General features: G+C 34.5%; 1 protein-coding gene across 2 annotated transcripts in view; it reads right to left on the bottom strand.

Annotated features, from left to right (window-relative positions):
- Positions 1-13,500, bottom strand: part of ACVR2A (activin A receptor type 2A) — a 116,050-nt gene that overhangs the window by 4,948 nt on the left and 97,602 nt on the right. For both annotated transcript variants that reach the window (XM_049773005.1, XM_049773006.1), the window contains 5 exons: positions 12,796-12,939; positions 9,359-9,502; positions 8,170-8,315; positions 6,168-6,282; positions 1,347-1,485 (listed from right to left, as the gene is read on the bottom strand). In XM_049773005.1, coding sequence (XP_049628962.1) covers positions 1,347-1,485; positions 6,168-6,282; positions 8,170-8,315; positions 9,359-9,502; positions 12,796-12,939 — 688 coding nt within the window. The remainder of the gene's footprint in view (positions 1-1,346; positions 1,486-6,167; positions 6,283-8,169; positions 8,316-9,358; positions 9,503-12,795; positions 12,940-13,500) is intronic.

Below are 13,500 nucleotides of genomic sequence, written 5' to 3'. Positions count from 1 at the left end.
TCCCCCGTGCCTGCCAGGAGCTATTTCTGAGCAGACAGCCAGGAGTAACCCCTGAGCACTGCCGGGTGTGACCCAAAAACTAAAAAAAAAAAAAGTACTCAGAAAGTCATCTAATAAATATAGGTCTAAGATTCCTGAAAACATTCAATATAATTTCACCAGGATCTTTCATATAATCTTTCATATGCTGAAATTTTCAGCCAATAGTAAATTGAAAATGATCAAGCTAATTTACATTTCTTGGGGGTAAGTTTGCCTTATACAATGATATTCAGAGAACATAAAAGAACTAATCAGAGCAAAGATCTTTTAAGAAACAGAAAAGAAACAGTACTTAGAACACTATTCATAATTTTGTCACATTATCAATGTGGTATGTTAATAATCTGTGCAAACATTAATAGGGCTTGCACATGGTATTAACAAGAACACAAGGTGCTATACTAAGGAATGTAATTAATATTGATAGTAATGTCTAATCAGGTAAGACTTTCAAAGCATTAAGTATAATCTGTGATTTATCACAAATACATGCTCATAGTTTTGTGTAATAGATTACAGAATACAAAAACCTATCTGGTCACTTAGAGCAGTAGCTTCAACCTTTCTTTACATCTTAAACCATCAGGTGAAAGTCACTAATTTAGGATTACATGTGGTTGGACTGGAGTAATAGCACAGCGTGTAGGGTGTTTGCCTTGCATGTAGCCGACCCAAGTTCAATCCCTGGCATCCCATAACATACCCCCTGCATCGCCAAGAATAACTTGTGAGCTCAGTGCCTGGAGTAATACCTGAGCATGGTTGGGTATAGACACAAAACAAAAGATTACATGTAGTAACCACAGAGAGACTAATAAAATCGAGTGTCCTAAAAGACAGGTTTCTCATCAGACATCTGCTCTCTTTGGAGGAGTTGCTTGAGACCTAGAGGCAGGATCCAAGCAACCTAACTGAAGTGACAGCCTCTCCAAACACCTGGCATCAGTTTCAAATTCAATTTGTACTATTTAAAGCTTGAAGTTAAAATAAACAGGCTACTTAATTTCTATTTAAGTTTTGGACTTAGATTCCTCATCTGTATAACAAATAGTTACCTTCAAAGTTATTTAAAAATATATAAAATATAGAAAAACATCTGATAATAATTTTGTTTGATTTTTTACATCCTTTTAGCAGTAATCCCTTCTCTTGCTTGTCTTATGAATTCTCTTTAAATACCACATCCTGAAGTTTATTTTTCTTAAATTATATTTTAAATGACTACCTATGAATGTAATCATTTCTTTATATACATGTGCTGAAAAGCATGAAACATTCATAATGTTTAAAACTTTTCGCCTTACCGTCTGCAGCAGTACAACGAGAAGCCAGCTCCCACAGGACTAATCCCATGGCATACATATCTATCCTTAAAAATGCATCCCGTTGGAAGTTTATGGCACCCTCTAATACCTCTGGAGCCATATATCTCCGGGTACCAACCTGAAAAAGATGGTGAAAGCAAACAATTCTAATCCATTAATCTTATTATTTTTAGTAAGAATCCAAACCAAATGTGACCTGATATTAAATTATAACTACCAGCCTATAGAATCAAGAGGATTTTATTCTATTTCAAGTAACATAATAGTTAAAATAGTTTCTAAAAGCACAAGTATGCATCAGTAGAGAATCTATACATATATGTACATAAATCTTTTAAATAAATTTATATGGAACAATTTTGGAAAATACTGATAAAAGTATTTGAATCAGGGGCCAGAGAGATAGCATGGAGGTAGGGCGTTTGACTTGCATGCAGAAGGGTGGTGGTTCAAATCCCGCATCCCACATGATCTCCCGAGCCTGCCAGGAGCGATTACTGAGTGTAGAGCCAGGAGTAACCCCTGAGCGCTACCAGGTGTGACCCCAAAACAAACAAACAAACAAACAAACAAACAAATAAATAAATAAAATAGTTTGAATCATAAAGTGGAAGGAACAAATCAAAATGCTAAGATCTTTTCTTGATATACCACATATGCTAGCACAGATTTAGAATCCCCTCCCCACCCATTTTTGGAAGTATTTACAAGAAAACACTATGATTAGTTGTAGGGAGAATATAATAAGAGAAAAAAACTATACAACTATATGCTTCTTGAACGTACATTTGCATATCATTTAAAATATAACTTAAGAACATACTTTCTGTGAGCTTTCTTTCCTGACTTAAAAAAAAAACAAAAGCCAAAATATAAAACACACAAAGACTAACAAGTAGAGAATGAATAAACTTTCAACAATCTGTATAAAACCCAAGTATTATTCTTCAGTTCTCTCTTTAAGTCCTTTCTTTATATACATCCCAAACAATCAGGTATGTCTTAGTAACATACCTATGATTATTAAACATGCTCTGGTTGTTGATTGACAACATTCATATATAAATGCATTATTCCTTCCTTTTCTTTTTTTTGGTAAAGGGGGTTTGGGGGGATTGAAGCTCAGGGATTATTCCTGACAAGGTTTGGATGACCATATGTAGTGCCAGGGATGGAACCTGGATCAATACTCTGTTCAAGGCAAGCAACATATTATATATACTAACTCACCAGTCCTATGAATACTTCTATTTTAATTTTGAGAAATAACTAGGTGGCTCATAATCTAGTTGAGTTTTGATAGATTCAAGCAGCAGCCACTCAAATATTTCCATAAAGATTCATCCTTAGGTGACTGCTGTGGTCTCTGCTCTGGAAGTTAGTTTTCTGCAAATATTTCATGTTTTAATTAAAAATTTAGCAAATTACTAAAACCTTAAAACTCAGTTTTCAATTTGAAAAGAAAAGAATCAGCTCTTGCAACTTTTTGGCTATTTTAAGTTAGTATTGTAACTATCATAATTAAATATTACCTCATTTTCTCCTAAGTATATTTTTATTATAAATTTGTATTTGCCTATCTTTTAAGTGTTATATTTCATATCTTATAAAAGATAATAAAATATTATTCCTTTACTGTTCTTTCCTTCTGATGATATATTTAATATCATTGTGAAATTTTTGAAAATCAAGGAACCACTGGGCCAGAGAGCAAGCACTGTGGAAGGGTGTTTGCATGAGGCCAACCCAGAGAGGGACCTGATTTGGTTCCTGGCACCATATGGTCCTGCAGGCTGCCAGGGGTGATGTCTGAGTGCAGAGCCCTAAGTAACCCAGGAGCACCACTGGGTGTGACCCAAAAACCAATCCATCAATCAATTAATAAATAAAGTTCTAAAAAAAGGAACCACTATTGTAAGTTATTTTTTACTTCATCAAGTGAACTAAATGTGAAGGTATTAAGACAAGTCTTCAAATTTTTTCTTTAAAAAAAAAAAGACATGATGATGTAAGGTATTCAACCGATTGAACTATAACCAAATTTCATCTTCATAGTAAATAATACTTAGAATGTATTCCCAGGCTTCCTACACAATAGCCCATTTTTATAGCATTCTCCACAAAAGTGCCCTCTGGGGCCAGAGCAATAGCATAGCAGGAAGGACTTTTGCCTTGCACACAGCCGACCAGGTTCAATTGTTGGCATCCATAAGGTCCCCAGAGTACTGTCAAAACTAATTCAGAATGCAGAGTCTGAGTAACACCTGATCACTGCCAAGTGTGACCAAAAAGAAAACAAACAAACAAATCTGGCTTCAAAACCAGAAATAAACTTCTTGTCAAGTTTTTTTTCTTTTTTTAAAATTAACTTTTTTAAATACCTTTATTTAAGAAACATTACAAACATGTTTGTAGTTGGTTTCAATTATAGAAAAGAACTCCCAGGGCCTGGAGAGATAGCACAGCGGCGTTTGCCTTGCAAGCAGCCGATCCAGGACCAAAGGTGGTTGGTTCGAATCCTGGTGTCCCATATGGTCCCCGTGCCTGCCAGGAGCTATTTCTGAGCAGACAGCCAGGAGTAACCCCTGAGCACCACCGGGTGTGACCCAAAAACCAAAACCCAAAAACCAAAAAATATATATAAATAAAAAGAAAGAAAAAGAAAAGAACTCCCCTGTCACCAGTACAACCTTCCACCACCAATGCCCCCAACTCCCTCCGTCTCCCTCACCCCCTACCTATATTCGAGACAAGCATTCTATTTCTATCATTCATTACCATTGTCCTGATAGTTGTTAGTGTAGTTATTTCTCTAACTGCACACACCACTCTTTGTAGTAAGCTTCATATCATGGACTGGTCCTTTCAGCCCTGATCTCTATTGTCAAGTTTTCTATAGATATATGACTGTCAACTGACTCCTTAAAATGTTAGTCCTGTCAAAATTTGTTATGGTGAGCTGAAGCAATAGCACAGAGGATGGGGTATTTGCCTTGCACACGCCAGACCTGAGGTCAATCCCTGGCATCCCATATGGTTTCCTAGCCTGCCAGGAGTGATTTCTGAGCACGGAGCCAAGAGTAACCCCTGAGCGCCAACAGGTATCGCCCAAAAAAAAAACAAAAAAAATAATAAATAAGTAAAAATTAAGGCATGATTCTTTAATAATTGTGTTCTTGTGTTGGGAATGTTAGGCAAAAACTTAGGGATCCTCGCCTGACATGAACTCCAAGAGCAGTCCCCAACAAACACTGGACATAGTCAAAAATCAAAAATAAATGTGTTCTTGGAGGGCATCAGGAAATACTAGAGAAATAACAAAACTAACAAAGGGTCAAATAATTTATTTGGGGTCAGAGATAGTACAAGGATAAGACATTTGCCTTGTATGTGGCTGTGAAATATCATATAGGGTTCAATCCCTGGAACCCTATATAGTCCCCCAATCAGTCACCTAATCAGGAGTGATTCCTAAGAGCTGGAGAAAACCCTAAAAGCACTGCCAAGTGTAAACCAAAATCCAAAACAGGCTGGAGCAATAGCATATGATAGGGCATTTGTTTGCCTTGCACACAGCCGATCCAGGATGAACCTGTTTCAATCCCGGGCATCCCATATGGTCCCCAGAGCCAGGAGCGATTTCTCCTGAGCATCACCGGGTGTGGCCCAAAAAAAACAAAAACAAAAACAAAAATCCAAAAAAGAAAAGAATGAAAATAATTTATATGATTTAGAATATGAAGAATTCCAAAACCTAAATTAATTGATTTTGTAAAGCTAATACTACCTTTCAGTTCAAATAGATTTTCATAATTAAAGGTGATCTTACAGGACTGAAGAAAAACCTTTTCTAGCCTGAGTTTTGAGACAAAAATGGAGGAATGATTTTTTTGTTCTACCCATATCTTTGTGCATATCTTGACTATAACTCACAAGTGATCTATATCCTGAAGAATATCTATAAAGCTGATTAAACAATGAATAATAAAATAACAAACTATAGTGGATGACAGGTACAAAAGTTACAAACAGTAGGTCTTAAGATACTGTATCACAAATTTTACTGATTCTTTTTACATTCTATTTTTTCTTTCATTCTTCTATGATAATGAATTAAAAACTTAAAACTAGTATGCCAAGATAAAAAACTAAACCAAAAGATGAGGTCTAACTCCAATTATGGCTAACTCCTATTTTTAAATTCTTCTTTAATTAGAATTCAATGTTTGGGTTTTCTGTTATTTTGTTTTCAGGCCACACCCAGTACTTCTCAGGCACTACTCCTACCTCAGTGTTCAGAAGTCACTCCCTGTGGTGCTCCAATTTTCCTGAAACCATGTGGTGCCAGGGATCAAACTGGGCTTCCTGCATGCATAGTACATATAAAGGCCTCTGAGCTAACTCCCTAGAAGGCTTCTTATGCCCTATAAATCCAAATAATTTGAGGTCCTAACAGTCCTTCATTACCATATAAAGATATTCTCAGCAAAATTAACATGTTACTTTTAGGAAAGTACATTTAAATTAGATGCTTATGAAATATCCACTACTTGGCCAGAGAGATAGATAATCACTAGTTGGGGCCATGTGAGCACCTAACCCAGGCTCAATCTCCGGACATCACATATAGTCTACTAAGGTCTTCCCTGAGGGCAGAGCACACAGTAAGTACCAGGTGTTGCCCAAATATAAAAAAATATAAAAAATCACTACAATAATTTCAAAGTAATTCAATACAAATACGGCTTTCAAAGAAAATATGAAATACGATTTTTCTTAATGTGTAGTTATCATCCTTACCTGACCATGAGTATCACCTGCAGATTTGCCAGCCTCAAACTTCAAAGCCAACCCAAAGTCAGCAATGCAAGCTGTCAGGTTGTTTTTCAACAGCACATTTTTACTTTTGATGTCCCTTGTAAACAGAATAACATTCAAATTAAGTCTAAACAAAGTTATCTTTTTTCAATATTTAGTTAAAAGGCGGAGATTATGCATGCCATGAGACAGAAAAAAAGCTTAAGCACTTCTCCATTTAGCATTGTATATATTGACAAATTTCTAGTCATAATGTGAGTAATAAAGAAGGAATTCTCTCCAAAGCAGTTTTATAAAGAGCTATCATTCTAAAATGATAGTCAGTCTACATGTTACCTATGTCTCTATCACAAATAATAAAATGCCTTGTTTTTAAGGTAACAGAAATATTTGTGTTTATAGTTTAAAACTATTGAAACCAAAATTGAAGAACCAAATGAATAAACTTGAAAGTAATAGCTGAACTGTGATGTTCTGATTACTTTTTTAGAATAATTTCCTATTTGAGTGATTCTTATATTTATTTATAAGCCTGACTGTTCAAAAGCATCTCTAAAAATATGCAACAAAAACTTTACAACATGGTAATTTCTACAGTTACATTTTGGCATTATGAAGAGTAACCATTGAGAGCCAGTAAGCTTTTTTTCTAGCAACTATAGGTTCATTATTAAGATTACTAAACCTAACTAAATACAATTTATGTTATGAAAAACAAATCTGTCTTTGTGTATAGACACAGACTAAGAATGGGATAGAGGAGGTAATGGTAGACAACACCCCCCACATTAGTTTTGGAGCCATAATCCTATAATCTTTGGGTTTCTAGCACATTAAATTCCTATAAGACTAGGTAAGAATAACACAAATAACCAAGAAATAGCCATTATACTGTATATAGAAAGGAGGGGAAAATATATCTATGTTTGAAGTGAAAATCATTTAAAGTTTGAAAAATCAGTTTAGGAGCCGGAATGACAGCACAGCAGGTAGATCATTTGCCTTGCATGCGAGTGACCGGGGTTCAATACCCAGTATCTTATATGGTTTCCCAAGACTGCCAAGAGTGATTTCTGAGAGCAGCCAGGAGTAATTCCTGGGCTCCACTGAGTGTGGCCCCCCAAAAAACACAAAACAAAACAAAGCAAAACAGTCTACATTAGAACTGAATTAAAAGCAATGCTTCACAGAACTCTACAGTGGTACTTCGAAGCAATTACTTAAATGTCTGTTAAACAAGTAACTTCATACCTATTTTAAAGCAACCATCTTTAAACTGAACACAAGATGCCAAGCTAACCCCAATGTTTAAGTTACAAGCAAAAACCAAACTGAATCTAATGTCTAAGGAACCAATCATTTTCTCTGTTCAGGGTATATTAATTATAGGTTTCAAACATGTATTATTTTTCTCCCCTATCCTTCCCTACCCTCCTCATTGAAAAAGGTATTTAGTAAAATTTTATGTTCAGATGACACTTTCCTTCCACCTTAGCTTGAATAAAAATAAAGTCCTAAAAAAGCACAAGCAATAAAATACTTAAGACTCTCCTTAGTTGCCTCCTCAAATACCACTATAATTGCTTCAAAGTAAAAGTTCTGAGGTAAAAGAATTCTCCTTGTGACAAAATATATATGCAGAGACATATGTGTACATTCATGCATTTCTATGACTGGGAACAGCACCCAATATCTCACATGTGTGAAGCACTTTACTAATGTACTATATGTCACCAGATTTTCATTAATAACCATGCTTTCATATGTGAGACAAAGCAAAGCTGCTAACTAAATTTTCCTAATGATATTAACTATATAAATCAACTAAAACACTTCCTGCCCAGTTAATTTGAGAAACATAAAAATCAACTGACTCATATCACTAGGTAGACAACTAGGAGAGGAAATAATTTTTCACATGATTACAAGCTTAAATAATAGACATACTGAGTTATATGGTAAAATAATATAAATTTAGCTCTACCTGTGAGATATGGCGGGTTTGTGGCCATCTTTTAGGCCAGGTATATCCTCGTGTAAATAAGCCAATCCTCTAGCCATAGTTTCTGCAATATGACACAATTCATTCCAAGAGACCACATTAGCCTTAAGAAAGTCTGACAGTGAACCCTAAAGAGAGTGGAAGGGGGGAAAAAAAACAACTTATGCTCTTGACAAACCCACACCTATATGGAGTCTTTCCTTTTTAACTGTTAAGGAATTTTAGAAATCAATTTGTCTTCCTTTTGACTGAATAATACTCAAAAGTAATGTTTCTAGAACTGTTCAAATTTCACATTAAAAACAACTTGCCTAGAAAGGACTACCACTAATCCTTGAACAATGGTTGTATTCATAGTTAAATGTCCCTTTTTAGAAATCAAATTATCAATATACTAACTAAAAACCTAAAGTTCTAGAAAACATTTAAAAATATAAAATATACTGCCACAAAAAAAAGAAAAAAACTGGCCACAGAAATGTTTTCATTGAACTAGGAGAACAAAAAACTATGACCTATAAATAACTAACAAAGAATTTTCACCTAGAACAATGGTTTCCAGTATTTTTATACCATCAACAAGCACTAGGCTATCAGCCCAATGATTGAAAACCCCTTTTACTAGAGATTACTGTCTTCCTTTTGGTTGAAAATAAGAGAGGTAAAAGCTTAATGTCAGTGAAGAATTTGATTACCAAATAGATAACAAAATTTACTATTTCAGTATGTAGACATCAAGAAAAAAGCAGCAAATATGTTCTAAGTATATGCTATATAGAAGAGTGACAGACTAAATATCATATAATTAATTTCCTTCCTCTTACTTTGTCAGTCAAATTATAGTTTTAAACATAAGCTATAAGCTTTCATAAATGATTCAAGTAATTAAAATAAATCATAAATAGTAAATGAAATTATTAACATTGGCTATGCTAAAATGAGTATTTGTATGAGAGAACTGAAGCATTAGACTCAGGTGCAGAAGACTTCCGTTACATAGAGAACTGAGTGAAAAGTTGCTCTTTGCTCTTATTAAAATTATTTCTTGAAAGGTTTTATTTAGAAGTACTAACCAATTATACTAATGTACTACTCTCACAATGTTACTGTCTAAGGAATTTAAAGCCAGATAGGTAAGTCAACTCTGATATTACTGAGTTAAAAGATTTACCTTTTCATGGAATGCTGTTATTAGCCAAAGATCCACATCAACACTGGTGCCTCGTTTCTCTGCACCAATGAACTGTAATATGTTCTCATGTTTCATTCCAGGCAAACTATAGACTTCATATTCATTTTGCCATGACTGTTTGTCCTAGATTTTGACAGAAAGAATGCAAGAATACACGTAAATAAACTATATGAGATTTCTCTATTTCGAAAAAAATTTGAAAAAGCAAACTGCTAAATATTATCCTTTGGTTTCTTCTGTTCTGTCTTAAAAATAAAACTTTTGATTATAATTGAGTTCATAGCAAATCCCTGTCCTACCCCTATTCCTTCAAGACATAGTTTTCTGTATTTTAGTGTCTAAATATATGAGTTCATCAGAAATTTGCACTTCTGTATTCTACAATAGCTGACATTTTATATACAAGTGAGTATTAAAATGTAATTGCTCTAATTCACTATCACTATGTACCTTAAATATAACTGTGAAAGAGTCATAATTCACATGGGTCTCAAAAATTATTAATATATATAACTTATCTTGCTAGGAAGTTACTTGTGTTACTCATTTAAAATAGAATAAAAATGAATACAATTTGCTTAAATAAGATGAGAGAGGAGCGAGAGGGGAATATGTGTGCAGGAGAGAACACAGGCTTCTCTAGATTGGAAATAGAGCGAGAGGGGAATATGTGTGCAAGAGAGAGCACAGGTTTCTCTAGATTGGAAATAAGCAAAGAATCAGAGACAAGCAAGTAAGATATGTATTCAAGGGAGAAAACAGTTTTGAAGAGTAGGCAATGTATTCTTAACATTCTTAACAGATGTCTCGAATACCTTAAAAGTTAACAAGAGAGCAATACAGTAGAAATGTGCAGTACTATTATTATTAATGCCATATTCTCACTTATCACTAGCTGTGATCCATGACTATTGTGTATTTACCTATAAAGATTAGTTTCCTTTCATAATGAAAGAATACTTCTGTTGGAGGCACTAGGGATTATCTGTGAAGATTCCTTTAGAATTCAGCGGTCCTCAAACTACGGACTGCAGGCCACATATTGTATTTGTTTCCGTTTTGTTTCTTCACTTCAAATTAAGACATATGCAGTGTGCATAGGAATTTGTTTAGTTTTTGTTTTTACTAGAGTCCAGTCCTCCAACAGTCTAAGGGACAGTGAACTGGACCCCTGTTTAATAAGTTTGAGTACCAATGCGTCTAGATACAAATTATGAAGAACTTTTGGCAAGTTACATAATCATTCACTTTCCTCATTGATATAACAAGGACTATGGTCCCTGCTTCATAAAATGGTTGTATTAAGATGTACATGTATAATGTATTATATGTATGGGGTATAAATGAGAAGGTGGACTTGCCCAACCTTTATGGAAAACATTTTGGACATTTCTCAAGAAACAGAAATAGAAATTGAGCTTCCATTCCACTCAGCAATACTTCTCCTGGGAATATACCCTAGGGTATCAAAAACACAATGCTGAGAATACTCTACATTTCCATGTTCACTAGACCACTATTCACAATAGCCAGAATCTGGGAACAACCCATGTGCCCAAGAATAGATGAGTGGATAAAGAAACTATGGTACATCTACATAATAGATTACTATGCAGCTGTTATGAAAAATGAAGTCATGAAATTTGCTTATACATGGATAGACATGAAGAGTATTATGCTGTGTATCTATCTGAAATGAGTCAAAGGGAGAGAGACAGACAGAATAATTGCAGTTATCTGCAGGAAACTTAAAAAAACACTATAGTATTGATAATACCCAAAGACAACAGAAATGATGTGGGTGGGGTGACATTTAAGACAGAGACGGGGAGTGGAGAGGGCGCAAAGCAGTGGCATAGGGTGTAAGGCATCTGCCTTGCGCGCACTAGTCTAGGACAGACTGCGGTTTGATCCCCTGGCATCCTATATGGTCCCCCAAGCCAGGGGCGACTTCTGAGAATATAGCCAGCAGTAACCCCTGAGCGTCACTGGGTATGGTCCAAAAACCAAAATTAAAAAAGAAACAGAGATGGGACCACAATGACAATGAAAGAAATGATCACTCTGGACAAGACTTGGAAACTGAACAGTATTGCAAACTAAGGTGCCTAAAAGGGGAGGAGGAGAGAGCGAGAATAGAGAAGAAAGTCGGGGATGAGAGAGTAAGACAGAGAAGAGGCTGTCATAGTGGGCAACTTGAGGCAGTGTGGACAAGAGGAATAACTTGGAAAATTCGTGACAGGAAATGAACCTATCAAGGATGGATGTCTGAACATTATATAACTGAAACTCAACTCTCAACAACTTTTTAACTTTATCTCAGTGATTTAAAGAAAATAAAAAGAAATCAAATTAATGAATTATATTAACAATCATTATTAGTGAGCAATAAAACATGTCTACCTATAATAAATCATTAAACAACATGATAGTTACTCATCTGTTACTCTTAAAATTAAATTAAATTAAATTAAAAATTAAATTAAATTCTGATATTTTAGTTTCCTAACACAATGAAGTTCCCTGTTATTAATGTAACTAACAGTACAACAGAATAGGCCCTTTCTCTGAAAACTGAACTACTATCTGCATTATCTGAGTTGCAACCCCAAAAAATGTAAACTTCAGAGACTCAAAGTAACAGCATTTAAAAGGGAAAGAAAGCTAAAAAGTCAATCAGGACAAATTAAGTAAATTATGACAAACTATGTATAATATCTTTAGCACTAAAAAGTTACATAGACTAAGTGCATGGACAGAGCAACATCATAACCCCCAGACAGAATCTCTAATCTATGAATAGCACTTGCTGCAGAAGCAAAAAGACGTAGGAAAGGAACAAATAAGCCTAAGAATAGCTCAAAGTTACTTTTGATCAGGGTCTTAACATAAGCCCCCTTTAAAAGAAAAACATTTCTACAGTAAAACAATTATTTGGAGACTTGAATTACTGGCTCTGAAAATTCAACAAAATCTGAAATGACTACATATATTCAAATTATAACAAAAATTACTCAGTTTGATGACATACCTCTGAATAGCAATCCTAAAAACATTGTATTTTTCATTCTTCTATTTACTTTTTCTAATATCAATGAAATATTACATTTAACTACTATCACTTTTTTATTGAAATCCTCATTCTTCATTTAGCATTCCTATAGACTTCTTATAGCAAAATAAAGCCTTATGTTCATTTACTGTAATTTTCTCACTTTAAGCAAATATGATCATCATGCCATTCATTCCATTTCTTCAATCAGAAGGTGGACAATATTTTAAAAAGCACTGCTTTTCCTGATAACAGAGAGAATCACCTTGAAACATATGGTTAAAGCTTTAGGCTGTTATAATAACTTAACCAGTTGAATCTTTAAAAACATCTAGATAGATTAGAAAACTGAAAAAAAACATACCTGTATGGGAAATATTTTGACAGCCACATACTCATTGAGCAACTGGGCTTTCCAGACACAGCCAAATCTTCCCCTTGCTTTCACTTCTAATAACTGCAGGGGTTTCAACCCTAGCAACGGAGAAGGTGGGGGTGGTCCTGGATCCTACAGATAAATAATAGCATAATTTAAAAGAGGCACATAAGACTTTAATTCAAATTATGAGGGAAAAATATACTAAAGAATCAATTAAAATATAAAAGCATAGATGGCATAAATTTTAATTTTCCAAAATAGTTCCTAAATTTCACTAATTATTAGTAGTAATCATAAAGGAAACATTTGAATAGACTTACAAAAAATAACATTCAGAACTACTGTTATATGTGAATAGCAATATAAAAGATTTAAAGTTTTATGGTCCTAGCTCACTAATTTAGCTCTAGACTAAGATTTTCCATGACTTGAAATATTTTTATCTAACAATAAAGAATAATTTAGCAAACAAAAGTTCTTTGGCTTAACCCGATTATAAAACCTTTTTTCTTCTGGTTTTTAGACCACAACCAGCAGTGCTCAGGGGTTACTCCTGGCTCTGCGCTCAGGCAGTCATAGGATGCTGAGACTTAAACCCAGGTTTGGTCATGTGCAAAGTAAAACACTCTACCCGATGTACTATAGCTCCAGCCCCAGTTTATACTTTCTTAATTGAGGATGTGAGAAGTG

The sequence above is a fragment of the Suncus etruscus genome, chromosome 5 (assembly GCF_024139225.1).
Source record: "Suncus etruscus isolate mSunEtr1 chromosome 5, mSunEtr1.pri.cur, whole genome shotgun sequence".
Lineage (NCBI taxonomy): Eukaryota > Metazoa > Chordata > Mammalia > Eulipotyphla > Soricidae > Suncus > Suncus etruscus.
This window is presented reverse-complemented; position numbering and strand designations above follow the sequence as displayed.